Genomic DNA, 15,014 nt, shown 5'->3' with positions numbered 1-15,014 from the left:
GCTGATTTTGTGGTGTTATGGGTTTTCTGGTTACAGTGGTAGTGGATCATGATCACCTCTCTAGCTTCAAAAGTAGGATGCAACATTTATAACACCAAATCATTATAGCATAACTCCATGTAACTTGACATAATTTAAAGTCGTCTAAAGGCACACTGTAAAAAAATTCCGTAGAAATTACAATGTTATTGTTGCTGGGTTGCCGGTAATTTACCGTAGATTTAAATTTATGTTATTTACTGGCAAGAGTTTGTTCAAAGTTAAATAAATGTTAAATATTAACAAGTCTTTATATCTACAGAATAAAACTATACAATAACAGCCTCATGCAAAGCATTCTGGGAACCAGAATTCATCATCAACCTTTTTCTGTTTTTTGCTTCAGATTTTGTTTCCCAGAATGTTTTGCTTGATGCTGTTATTTTAGTTTTACTCTGTAAAGACAAAGACTTGTAAATGTTTAATGTTCATTTAACTTTGAACAAAATGATGCCAGTAAACAACATAAACTTATATCTACGGTAAATTACCGGCAACCCAGCTGCAATTTCTATGGAATTTTTTTACAGTACAGACATGATTCCGTGTGAAGTCCTATGCCAAAGACTCTCTAAATACTGCATCTACACATTCTTCATGATGTGTATATTTTGTTGGTATATCCTGGTTGTTGAAGACCTGACAGTAAACTTTACTTTACTTTATTTAGAGAAATGATGGGTCAAAATTGATTATATTGATTATATTTTCATCACCCCTTTTTGTATGTCTTTAGGACACTTGAAATATATAGCACGTATAATGTGGAGCCATTTTATAATGCGGTCACAGACTACTCCCATTGTAACTGGAAAACCAAAGAAAATCATTGTTTAAATTATAAAATTATCATTTTTGGATTAACTAAACCTGTAATCAGTGTTATACGTATGTATGTTTATAATTTGTGTTATTTTAAATGTATTACTGCAAATGATTTGAAATGTGTATGTTTTAAATGTAATTTCACACAACTTCTTAAAGTATTTGTATTGTTTTAAATAAAGGCTTCAATATTTGAAATTGTCTCTTTGAATTAAATGTTAGCAGTATCTGTAGGTTAAAATGTAAAAATTAATTTTATCTAAAAATGATAGCTAATTTAAATATAATAAAAATGAATGTATAAAAAATAAAAAGAACAGTAGTATAGTATACAGTAGTATACTGAAAACCTGTTTTTTTTACAGAAGCACACTGTATTACATATTTACAGTATAGCATTTAAATACTGTAAAATGGAAATACAGTTTAGAACTGTAAATCTTATTTACAGTAACCTACTGGCAACAGTGTTGCCAGTAGGTTACTGTAAAAATCCTTGAAAATGTCTAACAGTGTGCCATTGTTTGGTGTCATACTGCACACCAGTAGACTCCTGTTTTTATCTGAGACACATTTCAACTAAAAGCTACTTAAAAGTCATCATTAACTAAAACTTATTCCTGACTTGATCTCTGTCTGTAAAACCAGGCCATTTTTTTTTTAACATTATAGGAGCTTATGTTTGTTTTAATGAATTCATTTTAAAAAGTGTATAATCAATTATCTGTAGTTTAAACTTCTATGTACATTTTTATTCCAAATGTGAATTGTATGTTTAAATATCTCATCACTAGAGGACAAACACTCACACTGGCTTGGATGTTGAATCAGTTTAGTGACACACATCAGAGGGATTTGATCTGTTATTCTCTTATTTCACCACAAAATTCAACTCATATTTATGCATTTATGACAGAGCATTTTCAGAAAGGTTTGGCTACGCGAGACTGTGACTTTCTATATGAGACTGACATCTAGTGGACTTGTTTATCATATGTCTGACACACCTGTTTGCACACATTTCATAAACACAACCAGGAAATACTTTGAGTTAAGGGAAACTAAAACTGTTGGGCTGTTGTTTTTTCGTCTTTCTTTCTGTGAGTACATACGGTGAAATGGCAGAAGCCAGTATTTCAGTGGTTCAGGATCAGTTCATCTGTTCAATCTGTCTGGATCTACTGAAGGATCCAGTGACCATTCCCTGTGGACACAATTACTGTATGAGCTGTATTACAAACTGCTGGGATCAAGATGATCAGAAGAGAAACTACAGCTGCCCTCAGTGCAGACAGACCTTCACTACAAGACCTGTTTTAAATAAGAGTGTGGTGATTACCGAGATGGTGGAGATACTGAAGAAGACAAAACTCCAAACTGATCGAACTTCTCTCAGTTATGATAAAGCTGGAGATGTGAAGTGTGACGTCTGTACTGAGAGAAAACACAAAGCTGTCAAGTCCTGTCTGGTGTGTCTGAACTCTTACTGTCAAAATCATCTTAAAAAACATGAGAAATTCTTCAAAGGCAAGAAGCACAACCTGATAGACGCCACTGGACGACTTCAGCAGATGATCTGCCCTCAACATGAGAAACTTTTAGAGATTTACTGTAAAACTGATCAGCTCTGTATATGTTATCTGTGTATGGTGGGGAAGCACAAAAATCACAACACTATACCAGCTAAAGAAGAGAGGACTGAGAAACAGGTAAAAGATAAAAACACTGAATGATGTGTTAATGTGATCAGATCTGAGATAAACTAGCAAAAAGCACTCTAACGTACATTTCATCTGTTTAATTATTATTTCCACATTCAACAGAAAAAACTGAAGGAGACACAGAGAAAATACCAGCAGAGAATCCAGGAGAGCCAGAAGAAGCTTCAGGAGCTGAGAGATGCTGTGAAGACTCATAAGGTGAGTTTTGATCAGAAGAACAACTGCTGTCTGCTGTTTCAGATCTGTTTCAGACTCAGTTAGGACTCTCATCCAATCAGTCAGTGAGGAGTTCAGTGCTGGATGACTTTCACTGAAGTTCACTGTGGGTAACAGACTGTGTGATGTACCAGTAAGAGCTGAGTGAATGCTGCTGATTCTAATGCTCCTCTCTCTGTGTGTCCTAACAGCGCTCTGCACAGACAGCAGTGGACGACACTGAGAGGATCTTTAATCAACTGATCCAAACCATTGAGAGAAGACGATCTGAGGTGACACAGCTGATCAGAGATCAGGAAAAGACTGCAGTGAGTGAAGCTGAAGGACTCTTGAAGCGACTGGAGCTGGAGATTGATGATCTGAGGAGGAGAGACGCTGAGCTGGAGCAGCTTTCACACACAGATGATCACATCCATTTCCTCCAGGTAACAGAGATCTGAAAAACACAACAGTGATCTTTAGGAAGTGAAGAGCATGTTTTACTGAGATTATATTTTCTATGAAATGTTTCAGTGTCATCAGTTTATGTTTGTGTTGTTTGTCTTTGTGTTTGTGTAGAGTTTTCAGTCTCTCTCTGTTCCTCCTGGATCTTCAGACTCACTCAGCATCACTGTCAGCTCTCTCATCTCTTTTGATGATGTAGGAAAATCTGTGTCTCATATGAGAGAGAAACTGAAGGATTTCTGTAGAGAAGAGATAGAGAAATTTTTTTATAAAGGTAAAGCACTTATTTCAAAAATATCATGTAAAAATAATATTATATTTTGTAGAAATAGAGAGAATATTACTCACTGATTCTGAATGAATATTTTTTCAACATAGTTACTCCTGAACCTGAGACCAGGGAACAGTTCCTAAAATGTGAGTCTCAATAAACAACAAATAAACACACTGATGCTGATAAAGACATGAACAGTGATAATAGACCATTTTGCAACATTTAAACAACACTGGTCCAGAAACACTTCTTGTAACCGTTTTCTTTATTTAACAAATATATTAAAGATGTTTGGGTAGCACTTTATTTTACAGTACGTGTATTTACCTTGTACATATATGGTAAATAAGTTGTACTTACCCGAGGTATCTACATGGTAATTCATTGGTATCATTACTGTACTTACTAGTGGTACATACTTGGTAGTTATTATGTAACTCTAGATAAGTACTGGGTAATAACAGATACATACATAGTGTATGTATACTGTAACTAACCAGAAACACTACTGTACTTACAAATTGTATATACATGAGAAGTGTGTGGTACCTGTAGGCCAGTGTAAGCTAATGACCGGCACATATGGTGTATGTATACTGTAACTAACAAGAAACACTACTGTACTTACAAATAAGTGTGTGGTAAGTTATACTTATACCATACTTATACCATACGTATATTATAACTAAGAACAAACATTACTGATATGCCATTTTGGTACTCAGTATATTTGTCCTTTTAACCAAGCATTAAATAACCGTATGCATTAACTACTGGTTACATTCAGTAGTATGTCCATGGTTACTTCATGGAAACAGGACTGTAAAATAAAGTGTTGCTTTTTACACAGTTATTACATAGGACCTACCACCTAAGATATAGCATCATATACATGTCACTGTGAGGCAAACCCAACTATTGACTATAATACGCATTAACTACTGGGTACATTCACTAGTACATCCATGGTACCTGCATGGATACAGGACTGTAAAATAAAGTGTTGCTTTTTACACAGTTATTACATAGGACCTACCACCTAAGATATAGCATCATATACATGTCACTGTGAGGCAAACCCAACTATTGACTATAATACGCATTAACTACTGGGTACATTCACTAGTACATCCATGGTTACTTCATGGAAACAGGACTGTAAAATAAAGTGTTGCTTTTTACACAGTTATTACATAGGACCTACCACCTAAGATATAGCATCATATACATGTCACTGTGAGGCAAACCCAACCATTGACTATAATACGCATTAACTACTGGGTACATTCACTAGTACATCCATGGTACCTGCATGGATACAGGACTGTAAAATAAAGTGTTGCTTTTTAAACAGTTATTACATAGGACCTACCACCTAAGATATAGCATCATATACATGTCACTGTGAGGCAAACCCAACTATTGACTATAATACGCATTAACTACTGGGTACATTCACTAGTACATCCATGGTTACTTCATGGAAACAGGACTGTAAAATAAAGTGTTGCTTTTTACACAGTTATTACATAGGACCTACCACCTAAGATATAGCATCATATACATGCCACTGTGAGGCAAACCCAACCATTGACTATAATACGCATTAACTACTGGGTACATTCACTAGTACATCCATGGTAACTTCATGGAAACAGGACTGTAAAATAAAGTGTTGCTTTTTACACAGTTATTACATAGGACCTACCACCTAAGATATAGCATCATATACATGTCACTGTGAGGCAAACCCAACTATTGACTATAATACGCATTAACTACTGGGTACATTCACTAGTACATCCATGGTTACTTCATGGAAACAGGACTGTAAAATAAAGTGTTGCTTTTTACACAGTTATTACATAGGACCTACCACCTAAGATATAGCATCATATACATGTCACTGTGAGGCAAACCCAACTATTGACTATAATACGCATTAACTACTGGGTACATTCACTAGTACATCCATGGTACCTGCATGGATACAGGACTGTAAAATAAAGTGTTGCTTTTTAAACAGTTATTACATAGGACCTACCACCTAAGATATAGCATCATATACATGTCACTGTGAGGGAAACCCAACTATTGACTATAATACGCATTAACTACTGGGTACATTAACTAGTACATCCATGGTTACTTCATGGAAACAGGACTGTAAAATAAAGTGTTGCTTTTTACACAGTTATTACATAGGACCTACCACCTAAGATATAGCATCATATACATGCCACTGTGAGGCAAACCCAACCATTGACTATAATACGCATTAACTACTGGGTACATTCACTAGTACATCCATGGTTACTTCATGGAAACAGGACTGTAAAATAAAGTGTTGCTTTTTACACAGTTATTACATAGGACCTACCACCTAAGATATAGCATCATATACATGTCACTGTGAGGCAAACCCAACTATTGACTATAATACGCATTAACGTCTCGGTTACGGATGTAACCCTCATTCCCTGAAGGAGGGAACGGAGACGTCACGTCGTGACCGACGAATTGGGAACTCGCTTAGAGAGACCAATCTGCTTCGAATACTACTAAAACGCCAATGAACTTGGCATTGAGATATTTGCATAATGCTGGCGCCGCCCCGCCAGGTGCGTATATAAGCAGCAGGTGCAAATGAGGAAATTAGCTTCTTTTTCGCTGAGAAAGCCGGAAAGTGTGACCGGCCGTAACAGCAGGTGGCAGCACCTGTGGCGACGGGACGTGACGTCTCCGTTCCCTCCTTCAGGGAACGAGGGTTACATCCGTAACCGAGACGTTCCCTTTCAGTCGGTCACTACGACGTCACGTCGTGACCGACGAATTGGGAATCCCTACCAAAACGCCACTAGGGGCTGACCTCTTCCAGTGTCTGCGTAAAGCCCTCCGGTTCCACTTAAGGATAAGGAGAATTAGGTTTTAAGGCAGAAGGCCGGGCACTAGATGTTCCTTTAACCCCACAGAAGTGCCAGCGACTGGGAAGCGCCCTACCTGAGCGGGATAGGAACGCTGCGGAAGCCACCACCCGTCTTAAGGGTTAATGGTGGGCGAAAGTCAACCGTAGTTGAGGTAAAATGACAGCCGTGGCTGTGTAAGCAAAGCAGTGCTCTGCTAAGGGAAACGTGGGCTAGTAGGATTAACCCCACGGAAAAATACTCACAAAGGAACCCGGTGGGACACAATGTGGAGCCCGAGCCAACACATAGGTTCGCGAGGATGCAGCTAGTGAAGGCTGACAGCCAATGCTCCGCAACAAAGGCTGCCAAGGCAGCGGAGGAAGAGCAATTCAAACCATTACGCATTTTTGCTCTGAAGGCCTTCCATACTGACACAGTTATGAAGCATCAGTTGGAGGCTGCAAGCCGACCTGCGAGTCTGCTCTCCGTGCCCTCCCTGGTGAGGAAAGAACACGAGAGGATACAGGCTCGATACGAACACTGTAAAATCTAATGAACGTATTAGGTGTCGCCCAACCAGCAGCTCTACAGATGTCTGTTAGCGAGGAACCACGAGCTAGAGCCCAAGATGAGGCAACACTCCGTGTGGAGTGCGCTCTCAAATTAAAGGGGCAAGGAATGCCCTGAAGATTATAAGCCAGGGCGATAGTATCAACTATCCAATGAGACATCCTCTGCTTAGTGACAGCTTTCCCTTTCTGCTGGCCACCATAACAAACAAAGAGCTGGTCTGAGGTCCGGAGGCTTTGCGTGCGATCCACGTAGAGTCGCAGTGCGCGTACGGGGCACAACAAAGCCACGGTTGGGTCTGCGTCCTCCGGAGGCAGCGCTTGCAAGCTCACCACTTGATCTCTGAAAGGAGTAGTGGGAACTTTGGGCACGTAACCTGGTCTGGGCCTCAATGTTACACTTGAGGCAGCAGGACCAAACTGAAGGCACGAGTCGTCAACAGAGAATGCATGTAAATCCCCTACTCTCTTCACTGAGGCCAATGCTAGCAGGGTCAGAGCTTTCATTGATAAAAGCTTCAGACTCACAGACTGCAAAGGCTCGAACGGGGGGGCCTGCAGGGCTTTCAGCACCATGGACAGGTCCCAGGGAGGAATAGAAGGAGGGCGCGAGGGGTTTAGCCTACGAGCGCCTCTTAGAAATCTAACAACCAAATCATGCTGGCCAACTGTTCTGCCGTTAATAAGTGAGTGATGAGCAGAAATAGCGGCGATATCAACTTTAATGGTGGAGGGTGACAGCCTACCGTCTAACCTATGTTGAAGATATAAAAGCACGGTGTTAATAGGGCATTCTCTGGGGTCCTCGCGTTGCGAAGAGCACCAGGTGACGAAAAGGTTCCATTTAAACGCGTAAGCCCGTCTCGTAGACGGAGCTCGTGCTGCGTTGATTGTGTTAGATACCGCTTGCGGTAAATCACTTAAACCTTGCGCGCGCTCAACGACCACACATGGAGATCCCACAGGTCGGGGCGCGGGTGCCATAATGTGCCCCCTCCTTGAGAAAGAAGGTCCTTCCTCAGGGGAATCCGCCAGGGAGGGGCTGTCGCGAGGAGCATTAACTCTGGAAACCAATTCTTGCTCGTCCAATATGGGGCGATCAGTAAAAGGTTCTCCTCGTCCTGCCTGACCTTGCACAGTGTCTGTGCGATTAAGCTCACTGGGGGGAATGCGTATTTGCGCATCCCCCGAGGCCAGCTGTGTGCCAATGCGTCCACGCCGAGGCTGCCCTCGGTTAGTGAATAAAACAGGCGACAGTGGGTATCGTCCGGCGACGCAAACAGATCTATCTGCGCACGACCGAACTTCTTCCAAATTAGCTGGACCGTCTGGGGGTGGAGTCGCCATTCGCCGGGGCGCGCAGCTCGAGAAAGCGCGTCCGCTGCTGTATTGAGCGAGCCCGGAATGTGAATGGCACGAAGGGACCTCAGATGCTTCTGACTCCAAAGGAGGAGATGACGAGCGAGATGCGACAGGTGACGGGAGCGCAAACCGCCTTGACGGTTGATATACGCAACGGTCGCAGTGTTGTCGGTGCGTACTAGTACATCCTTCCCTCGCAGCTCCGTAGCGAAGCGTACGAGTCCCAGATATACTGCCCACAACTCTCGGCAATTGATATGCCAGTGCAACTGGGGTGCTGTCCACACCCCTGAAGCCGTAAGCTCGTCGTACGTGGCACCCCAGCCCGTGTCGGACGCATCTGTGTGTACAACAGCATGCTGAGCGATCTGTCTCATGGACACACCGGACCTGAGAAACGCGGGGTCCGACCACGGGGGGAATGTTAGGCGACACGCAGGTGTAATGGTTACACGATGGATGCCGGCGCGCCACGCTCTCCTCGGGACTCGATCGTGAAGCCAACGCTGAAGCGGTCTCATATGGAGCAGTCCGAGCGGTGTCACGGCCGCTGCTGCAGCCATATGCCCCAGGAGCTTCTGAAATTGTTTCAGCGGGACCGCATTCTTCCCTCGGAATGAGGCGAGGCAAGTCAGAATTGACTGGACGCGCTCTTCTGTCAAACGCGCCGATAAATCGATCGAGTCCAGTTCCATCCCGAGAAAAGAGATCCTCTGCGTGGGGCAGAGTTTGCTCTTTTCCCAGTTGACCCGAAGACCCAAACGGGCGAGATGCCGAAGCGTTAAATCTCTGTGCTCGCACAGCGTCCGTCGAGAATGCGCTATTATAAGCCAATCGTCGAGGTAAGCCAATATGCGAACGCCGCTCTCTCTGAGGGGTTTTAACGCCGCCTCCACTACTTTCGTGAACACACGGGGAGAGAGGGATAGCCCGAACGGTAAAACTTTGTACTGGTATGCCCGTCCCTCGAACGCAAACCGGAGAAACGGTCTGTGACGAGGGATTATGGATACATGAAAGTACGCGTCTTTCAGGTCTATTGCCGCAAACCAATCTTGGGGGCGAATTGAATTGAATATTTGCTTCGGTGTTATCATCCTGAAGGATCTCTTCTGCAGAGATTTGTTCAGAACGCGCAAATCCAAGATCGGTCGCAACCCGCCGCCTTTTTTGGGTACTATAAAATACGGGCTGTAGAAGCCCGATCTCATCTCGGTTGGAGGGACCGGCTCGATCGCGTCCTTCGCCAACAGGACTTCGACCTCTGCACGCAGTACGTGTGCATCGGACGCTTTCACCGTGGTGAAACGAATGCCCGAGAATTTGGGTGTGTGCCGGATGAATTGAATTTCGTAACCGAGGCGAACAGTGCGTAAAACCCAACGAGACGGGCTGGGAAGCTGAAGCCACGCCCCCAGGGACCGTACGAGGGGAATTAACGGCACTGTCGGGGTACCCGCGGTGGGGCGGCTGAGCGGGACAGGTGGTACTGCCGGTACGTCTGCTGAGGCAGCATAAGTATCTACAGTATGTGTGTGTGTGACACTGACCTGAGCCCGCTGAGGGTGACGGTCGTCTGGTCTCCTCAGCGGAGAGCACAGACTCCGAGGAGGGTGCTGGTGGTCCCGTCTCCTCAGCGGAGAGCTGGAACTCCTCAGAACACCCGCTGGCGATAGAGGAGAGGGAGGAAGAGCATGTGAATGCCCGCTCACATCTCTCTCGATCCTCTGAAGACCTGGAGAAGGAATAGGAATGCACTCTTTTTGTGGTTTTGTGGGTGCCGGCTGAGAAGCCGGCGGAACAGAAACAAAAGGAAACCAAAGATTCTCCACCCGGCCCTCTACCGGTGGAGGGAGCGATGCCATCACCGTCTCCCGTAGAGTGATCCCATCCAATCCCAGGTCGCCCGTCTCAGGGCCGCTTCGTCTTCCGTTTGCCACGGGAAGCGGGTGGGGCGGGCGGGGCGGGCTGTCGACGGCTGTTCCCCCTCCGTGGCCTGGAAGATCTTCTAGTGGGGGGGGCGGAGGCAGCCGCCGCAGGGCGCCCTCGGCGAGGAGCAGACGGGCCCGCCGGCGCTGGAGGGCGAGATGCAGGTCGCTTGCGCCGGGGCATGATCTGTGCGATCGCCTCTGTCTGCTTCTGGGCGGCGGAGAACTGCTGGGCAAAGGACTCCACCGACTCACCGAAGAGGCCAGCCTGTGACACTGGAGCGTCCAAAAACTTGTTCTTGTCCGCTTCCGACATGTCAGCCAGACATAGCCATAAGTGGCGTTCCTGGACCACCATCGTGGACATGGCACGACCAATCGCCTGCGCTGTCACCTTCGTAGCGCGAAGAGCCAGGTCAGTGGCAGCCCGGAGCTCCGAAAGGACAGGCGAGTCGTGTCCTCCCTCGTGCAGATCCCTCAAGGCTTTGGCTTGGTGAACCTGCAGCAACGCCATTGCGTGCAGGGCTGAGGCCGCCTCTCCACATGCCTGGTGGGCAGCGCCCGTTAAACCGGAGGACTGTCTGCAGGCACGAGAGGGGAGGGTTGGGCGGTCCTTCCAAGAGGGAGCGTGTGCCGGACACAGCTGCATCGCGACGGCACGCTCCACGGGAGGGATCCCCGTATAACCCTTAGCGGCTCCGCTGGTGAGGGAGGTGAGGGGGGAGGGCTGAAACGGCCGTAATCTCATGGAAAACGGCGACTTCCAGGTTCTAGTCAGCTCCTCGTGCACCTCGGGGAAGAAAGGCACCGGTGGAGAGGGTTGTGAAACCCGGGCAGCTCCAAAGAACCAATCATCCAGGCGGGACGGTTCGGGCTGAGGGGGGGGAACCCACTCTAACCCTACGGTCTCCGCCGCTCGAGCGAGCACGGCCACCATCTCTGGATCGAACTCCGGCGTCCCAACCCGACCAGAGGGAGGAAGGGCGTCGGGGTCCACGTCAGGGGGAGGAGGCCCACCCTCGGATGCTGCGGCGTCGGTGGACCCGGAGGGCGGCACGATGGATTCTAGAGTCATCGTAGAACACGACGCTGAAGTCTCCATCGGCACATCAACCGGCTGTGGACGAGAAGGCTGAGAGCCTGAGGACGAATCCCCCGCTCGGCTCAGCACAGTGATGCGCAGGTCGTCTTTTGAGAGCTTCACAGCCGCACCGTGGCGGCGTTCAGCACTCGCATGACGAGGGTTGCGTTTTTCCCGGAGGAAAGACAACCGTCTGCGCAAATCCACAAGGGACATGTTCTCGCAGTGAGAACACTTACCCCCAGCGAACGCTGCCTCTGCGTGCTCGATGCCCAAACACGAAAGACAACGCTCGTGACCGTCCTTCGGACCCATGTACTTGCCGCACCCAAGATCGCACGGACGAAAAGCCATCCTGAAAAGGACGCTGATGTCCGGATATACGAGAGAGTGGCTGCCTTTAACAAGGCACAAAGCTCTCTCGTATCACTCTTTTAGGGAAATTCACTCAGATGCTTAGTTGATGAGCGCACAGGAAGGCAACGCACACACTAAACTCAAAACAAAATAAAGATGTAGAGTCGTGGAATTAAGCGAAGCGTCCGCTGTGGTACTGCTAGTCCAACCAACTTCAGCAATCGAATCCCACCAGAGTAGAGTAGCTTCTCAGTAGCAGATACTGCCGGCTTTCGAAGCGATAAAAAGCTAATTTCCTCATTTGCACCTGCTGCTTATATACGCACCTGGCGGGGCGGCGCCAGCATTATGCAAATATCTCAATGCCAAGTTCATTGGCGTTTTAGTAGTATTCGAAGCAGATTGGTCTCTCTAAGCGAGTTCCCAATTCGTCGGTCACGACGTGACGTCGTAGTGACCGACTGAAAGGGAACTACTGGGTACATTCACTAGTACATCCATGGTACCTGCATGGATACAGGACTGTAAAATAAAGTGTTGCTTTTTACACAGTTATTACATAGGACCTACCACCTAAGATATAGCATCATATACATGTCACTGTGAGGCAAACCCAACTATTGACTATAATACGCATTAACTACTGGGTACATTCACTAGTACATCCATGGTACCTGCATGGATACAGGACTGTAAAATAAAGTGTTGCTTTTTAAACAGTTATTACATAGGACCTACCACCTAAGATATAGCATTATATACATGTCACTGTGAGGCAAACCCAACTATTGACTATAATACGCATTAACTACTGGGTACATTCACTAGTACATCCATGGTACCTGCATGGATACAGGACTGTAAAATAAAGTGTTGCTTTTTAAACAGTTATTACATAGGACCTACCACCTAAGATATAGCATCATATACATGTCACTGTGAGGCAAACCCAACTATTGACTATAATACGCATTAACTACTGGGTACATTCACTAGTACATCCATGGTACCTGCATGGATACAGGACTGTAAAATAAAGTGTTGCTTTTTAAACAGTTATTACATAGGACCTACCACCTAAGATATATAGCATCATATACATGTCACTGTGAGGCAAACCCAACTATTGACTATAATACGCATTAACTACTGGGTACATTCACTAGTACATCCATGGTACCTGCATGGATACAGGACTGTAAAATAAAGTGTTGCTTTTTACACAGTTATTACATAGGACCTACCACCTTAGATATAGCATCATATACATGTCACTGTGAGGCAAACCCAACTATTGACTCATATGCATTAACTACTGGGTACATTCACTAGTACACACTTATTGTGTATATACAATTTGTAAGTACAGTAGTGTTTGATATTAGTTATCATATATATACACTATAAATACCTGTCATTTACCCTAACTTGCCTGTAAATACTAAATACTTATATTGTACATTTATTTGTAAGTACAGTAATGTTCCAGTTAGTTACAGTATACCTACACTATAAGTATGTATCTGTTATTACCCAGTACTTATCTAGATTTACATAATAACTACCAAGTATGTACCACTGGTAAGTACAGTAATGATACCAATTAATTACCATGTAGATACCTAAAAGTAAGTACCACACATTTGTCGGTAAGTACAACTTATTTACCATATATGTACAAGGTAAATACACGTACTGTAAAATAAAGTGCTACCAATGTGGGTTTAACTTTTTGATTCAGTTCTATATGTTCTGTTGGTTGGATTTTATCCCAGCATTTATGTAGTGTTTAAAAACTGAAACATGAAGTGCTTCTGGACCAGTGCTGTTTATATCTTTATTTCAGTCATTTTAAACTCCTCTATAATGATACTCATGAATCAAACTGAATGTGCAGAATAAACAGAAAATAAATAACTCTGCTCGCCCACAATGAAACATAACTGTGAGATCAAATAGTAGTTAATAAATCAAGTTTCTTATTTGATATTAAAATTTCATAAGCCATTACGTTTTTCTATAAACAAAGATTCTTAACACTTATATTAAATGATAACAAAATATATTTTAAAGTGTACAACTACAGAACAGATGGACTTTAACAATGTTCACACATTCACAAACCTTTAACACACACAGGATTATGATGAATATAACAGTAAAACAATCAGATTAGATTCTGTCTATACTGTAAATGATTTCTGTTCACTTCTTAACACATTAACAGTCCTCAAAAACTAAAAAAATAAGACTTGAAGTTTTATTTTAATTATTGAAATGTACAATTTTACATTTACATTATGTTTTTGATTTGTCTCCATCAGATTATCATCACTTCACTGCAGATCCAAACACAGCACATAAACATCTCCGTCTGTCTGAGGGGAACAGAGTGATTACTTTCACTTACACAGAGCAGCCGTATCCTCATCATCCAGACAGATTTGATCATGTTCTTTATCCTCAGGTGTTGTGTAGTGAGAGTGTGAGTGGACGCTGTTACTGGGAGGTTGAGATGAGTGGTCAGGTGGATATATCAGTGTCATATAAGAGCATCAGCAGGAGGGGATGGGGTGATGAGTGTGTGTTTGGATATAATGATCAGTCCTGGAGTTTGTGGTGCTCTGGCTGCAGTTGTTCATTCTGGCACAATAAAATTGAGACTGAACTCCCTGTAGGGTTCAGATCTTCTAGAATAGGAGTTTATGTGGATCACAGTGCAGGATCTCTGTCCTTCTACAGCGTCTCTGACACAATGACCCTCATCCACAGAGTCAACACCACATTCACTAAACCTCTCTATCCTGGGTTTAATGTTTGTGGATCAGTGAAACTGTGTGATATAACAATATAGATGATACAAAGAGTCTACAAATAATTTTGTCATATTAGAAGTCTGAACATGATGAATCAACAACAAAGAAATAATAAGTCTTTCATTTTGTAATCAGCAATTTTAAATAACTGATTGTAATGTTATATTTTAATAATTGTATTTTGTCCTGTCAACAGAGGTAGTTGTACAGTAATTATATTCACAGTTAATATTATTCATCTACAGCCATGTATTCTTTTATGTGTATCACTAATAAACCACTAATAAAATGTTATACAAGCCACTAAAATGTATGCATCTGAATTCGTAATTAAACTCGATTCACATTTAGTTTGACATTAGTTTAATCCAAAATATACAATGGTGAATATACAACAGTGGATTTACTGTACAGGTATAGTAAACATTTCTAACAATATGTTTAAAGACCATCACTAAAGTTAATTAATGTTTGAA

The 15,014-nt window shown here is 43.7% G+C and overlaps 1 protein-coding gene across 1 annotated transcript; it reads left to right on the top strand.

Annotated features, from left to right (window-relative positions):
• Positions 1–1,945: 1,945 nt before the first annotated feature.
• LOC135744238 (tripartite motif-containing protein 16-like) lies at positions 1,946–14,805 on the top strand. Its single transcript, XM_065262241.2, has 6 exons — positions 1,946–2,573; positions 2,688–2,783; positions 2,993–3,226; positions 3,360–3,519; positions 3,624–3,662; positions 14,047–14,805. The coding sequence occupies exons 1-6, from the start codon at positions 1,983–1,985 to the stop codon at positions 14,574–14,576; spliced, it is 1,650 nt and encodes a 549-aa protein (XP_065118313.1). The 5' UTR covers positions 1,946–1,982; the 3' UTR covers positions 14,577–14,805.
• Positions 14,806–15,014: the final 209 nt, after the last annotated feature.

Source organism: Paramisgurnus dabryanus, chromosome 6 (assembly GCF_030506205.2).
Source record: "Paramisgurnus dabryanus chromosome 6, PD_genome_1.1, whole genome shotgun sequence".
Taxonomy (NCBI): Eukaryota; Metazoa; Chordata; class Actinopteri; order Cypriniformes; family Cobitidae; genus Paramisgurnus; species Paramisgurnus dabryanus.
Note: the sequence above shows the minus strand (reverse complement) of the source record. Positions and strands in the feature narration are given on the sequence as shown.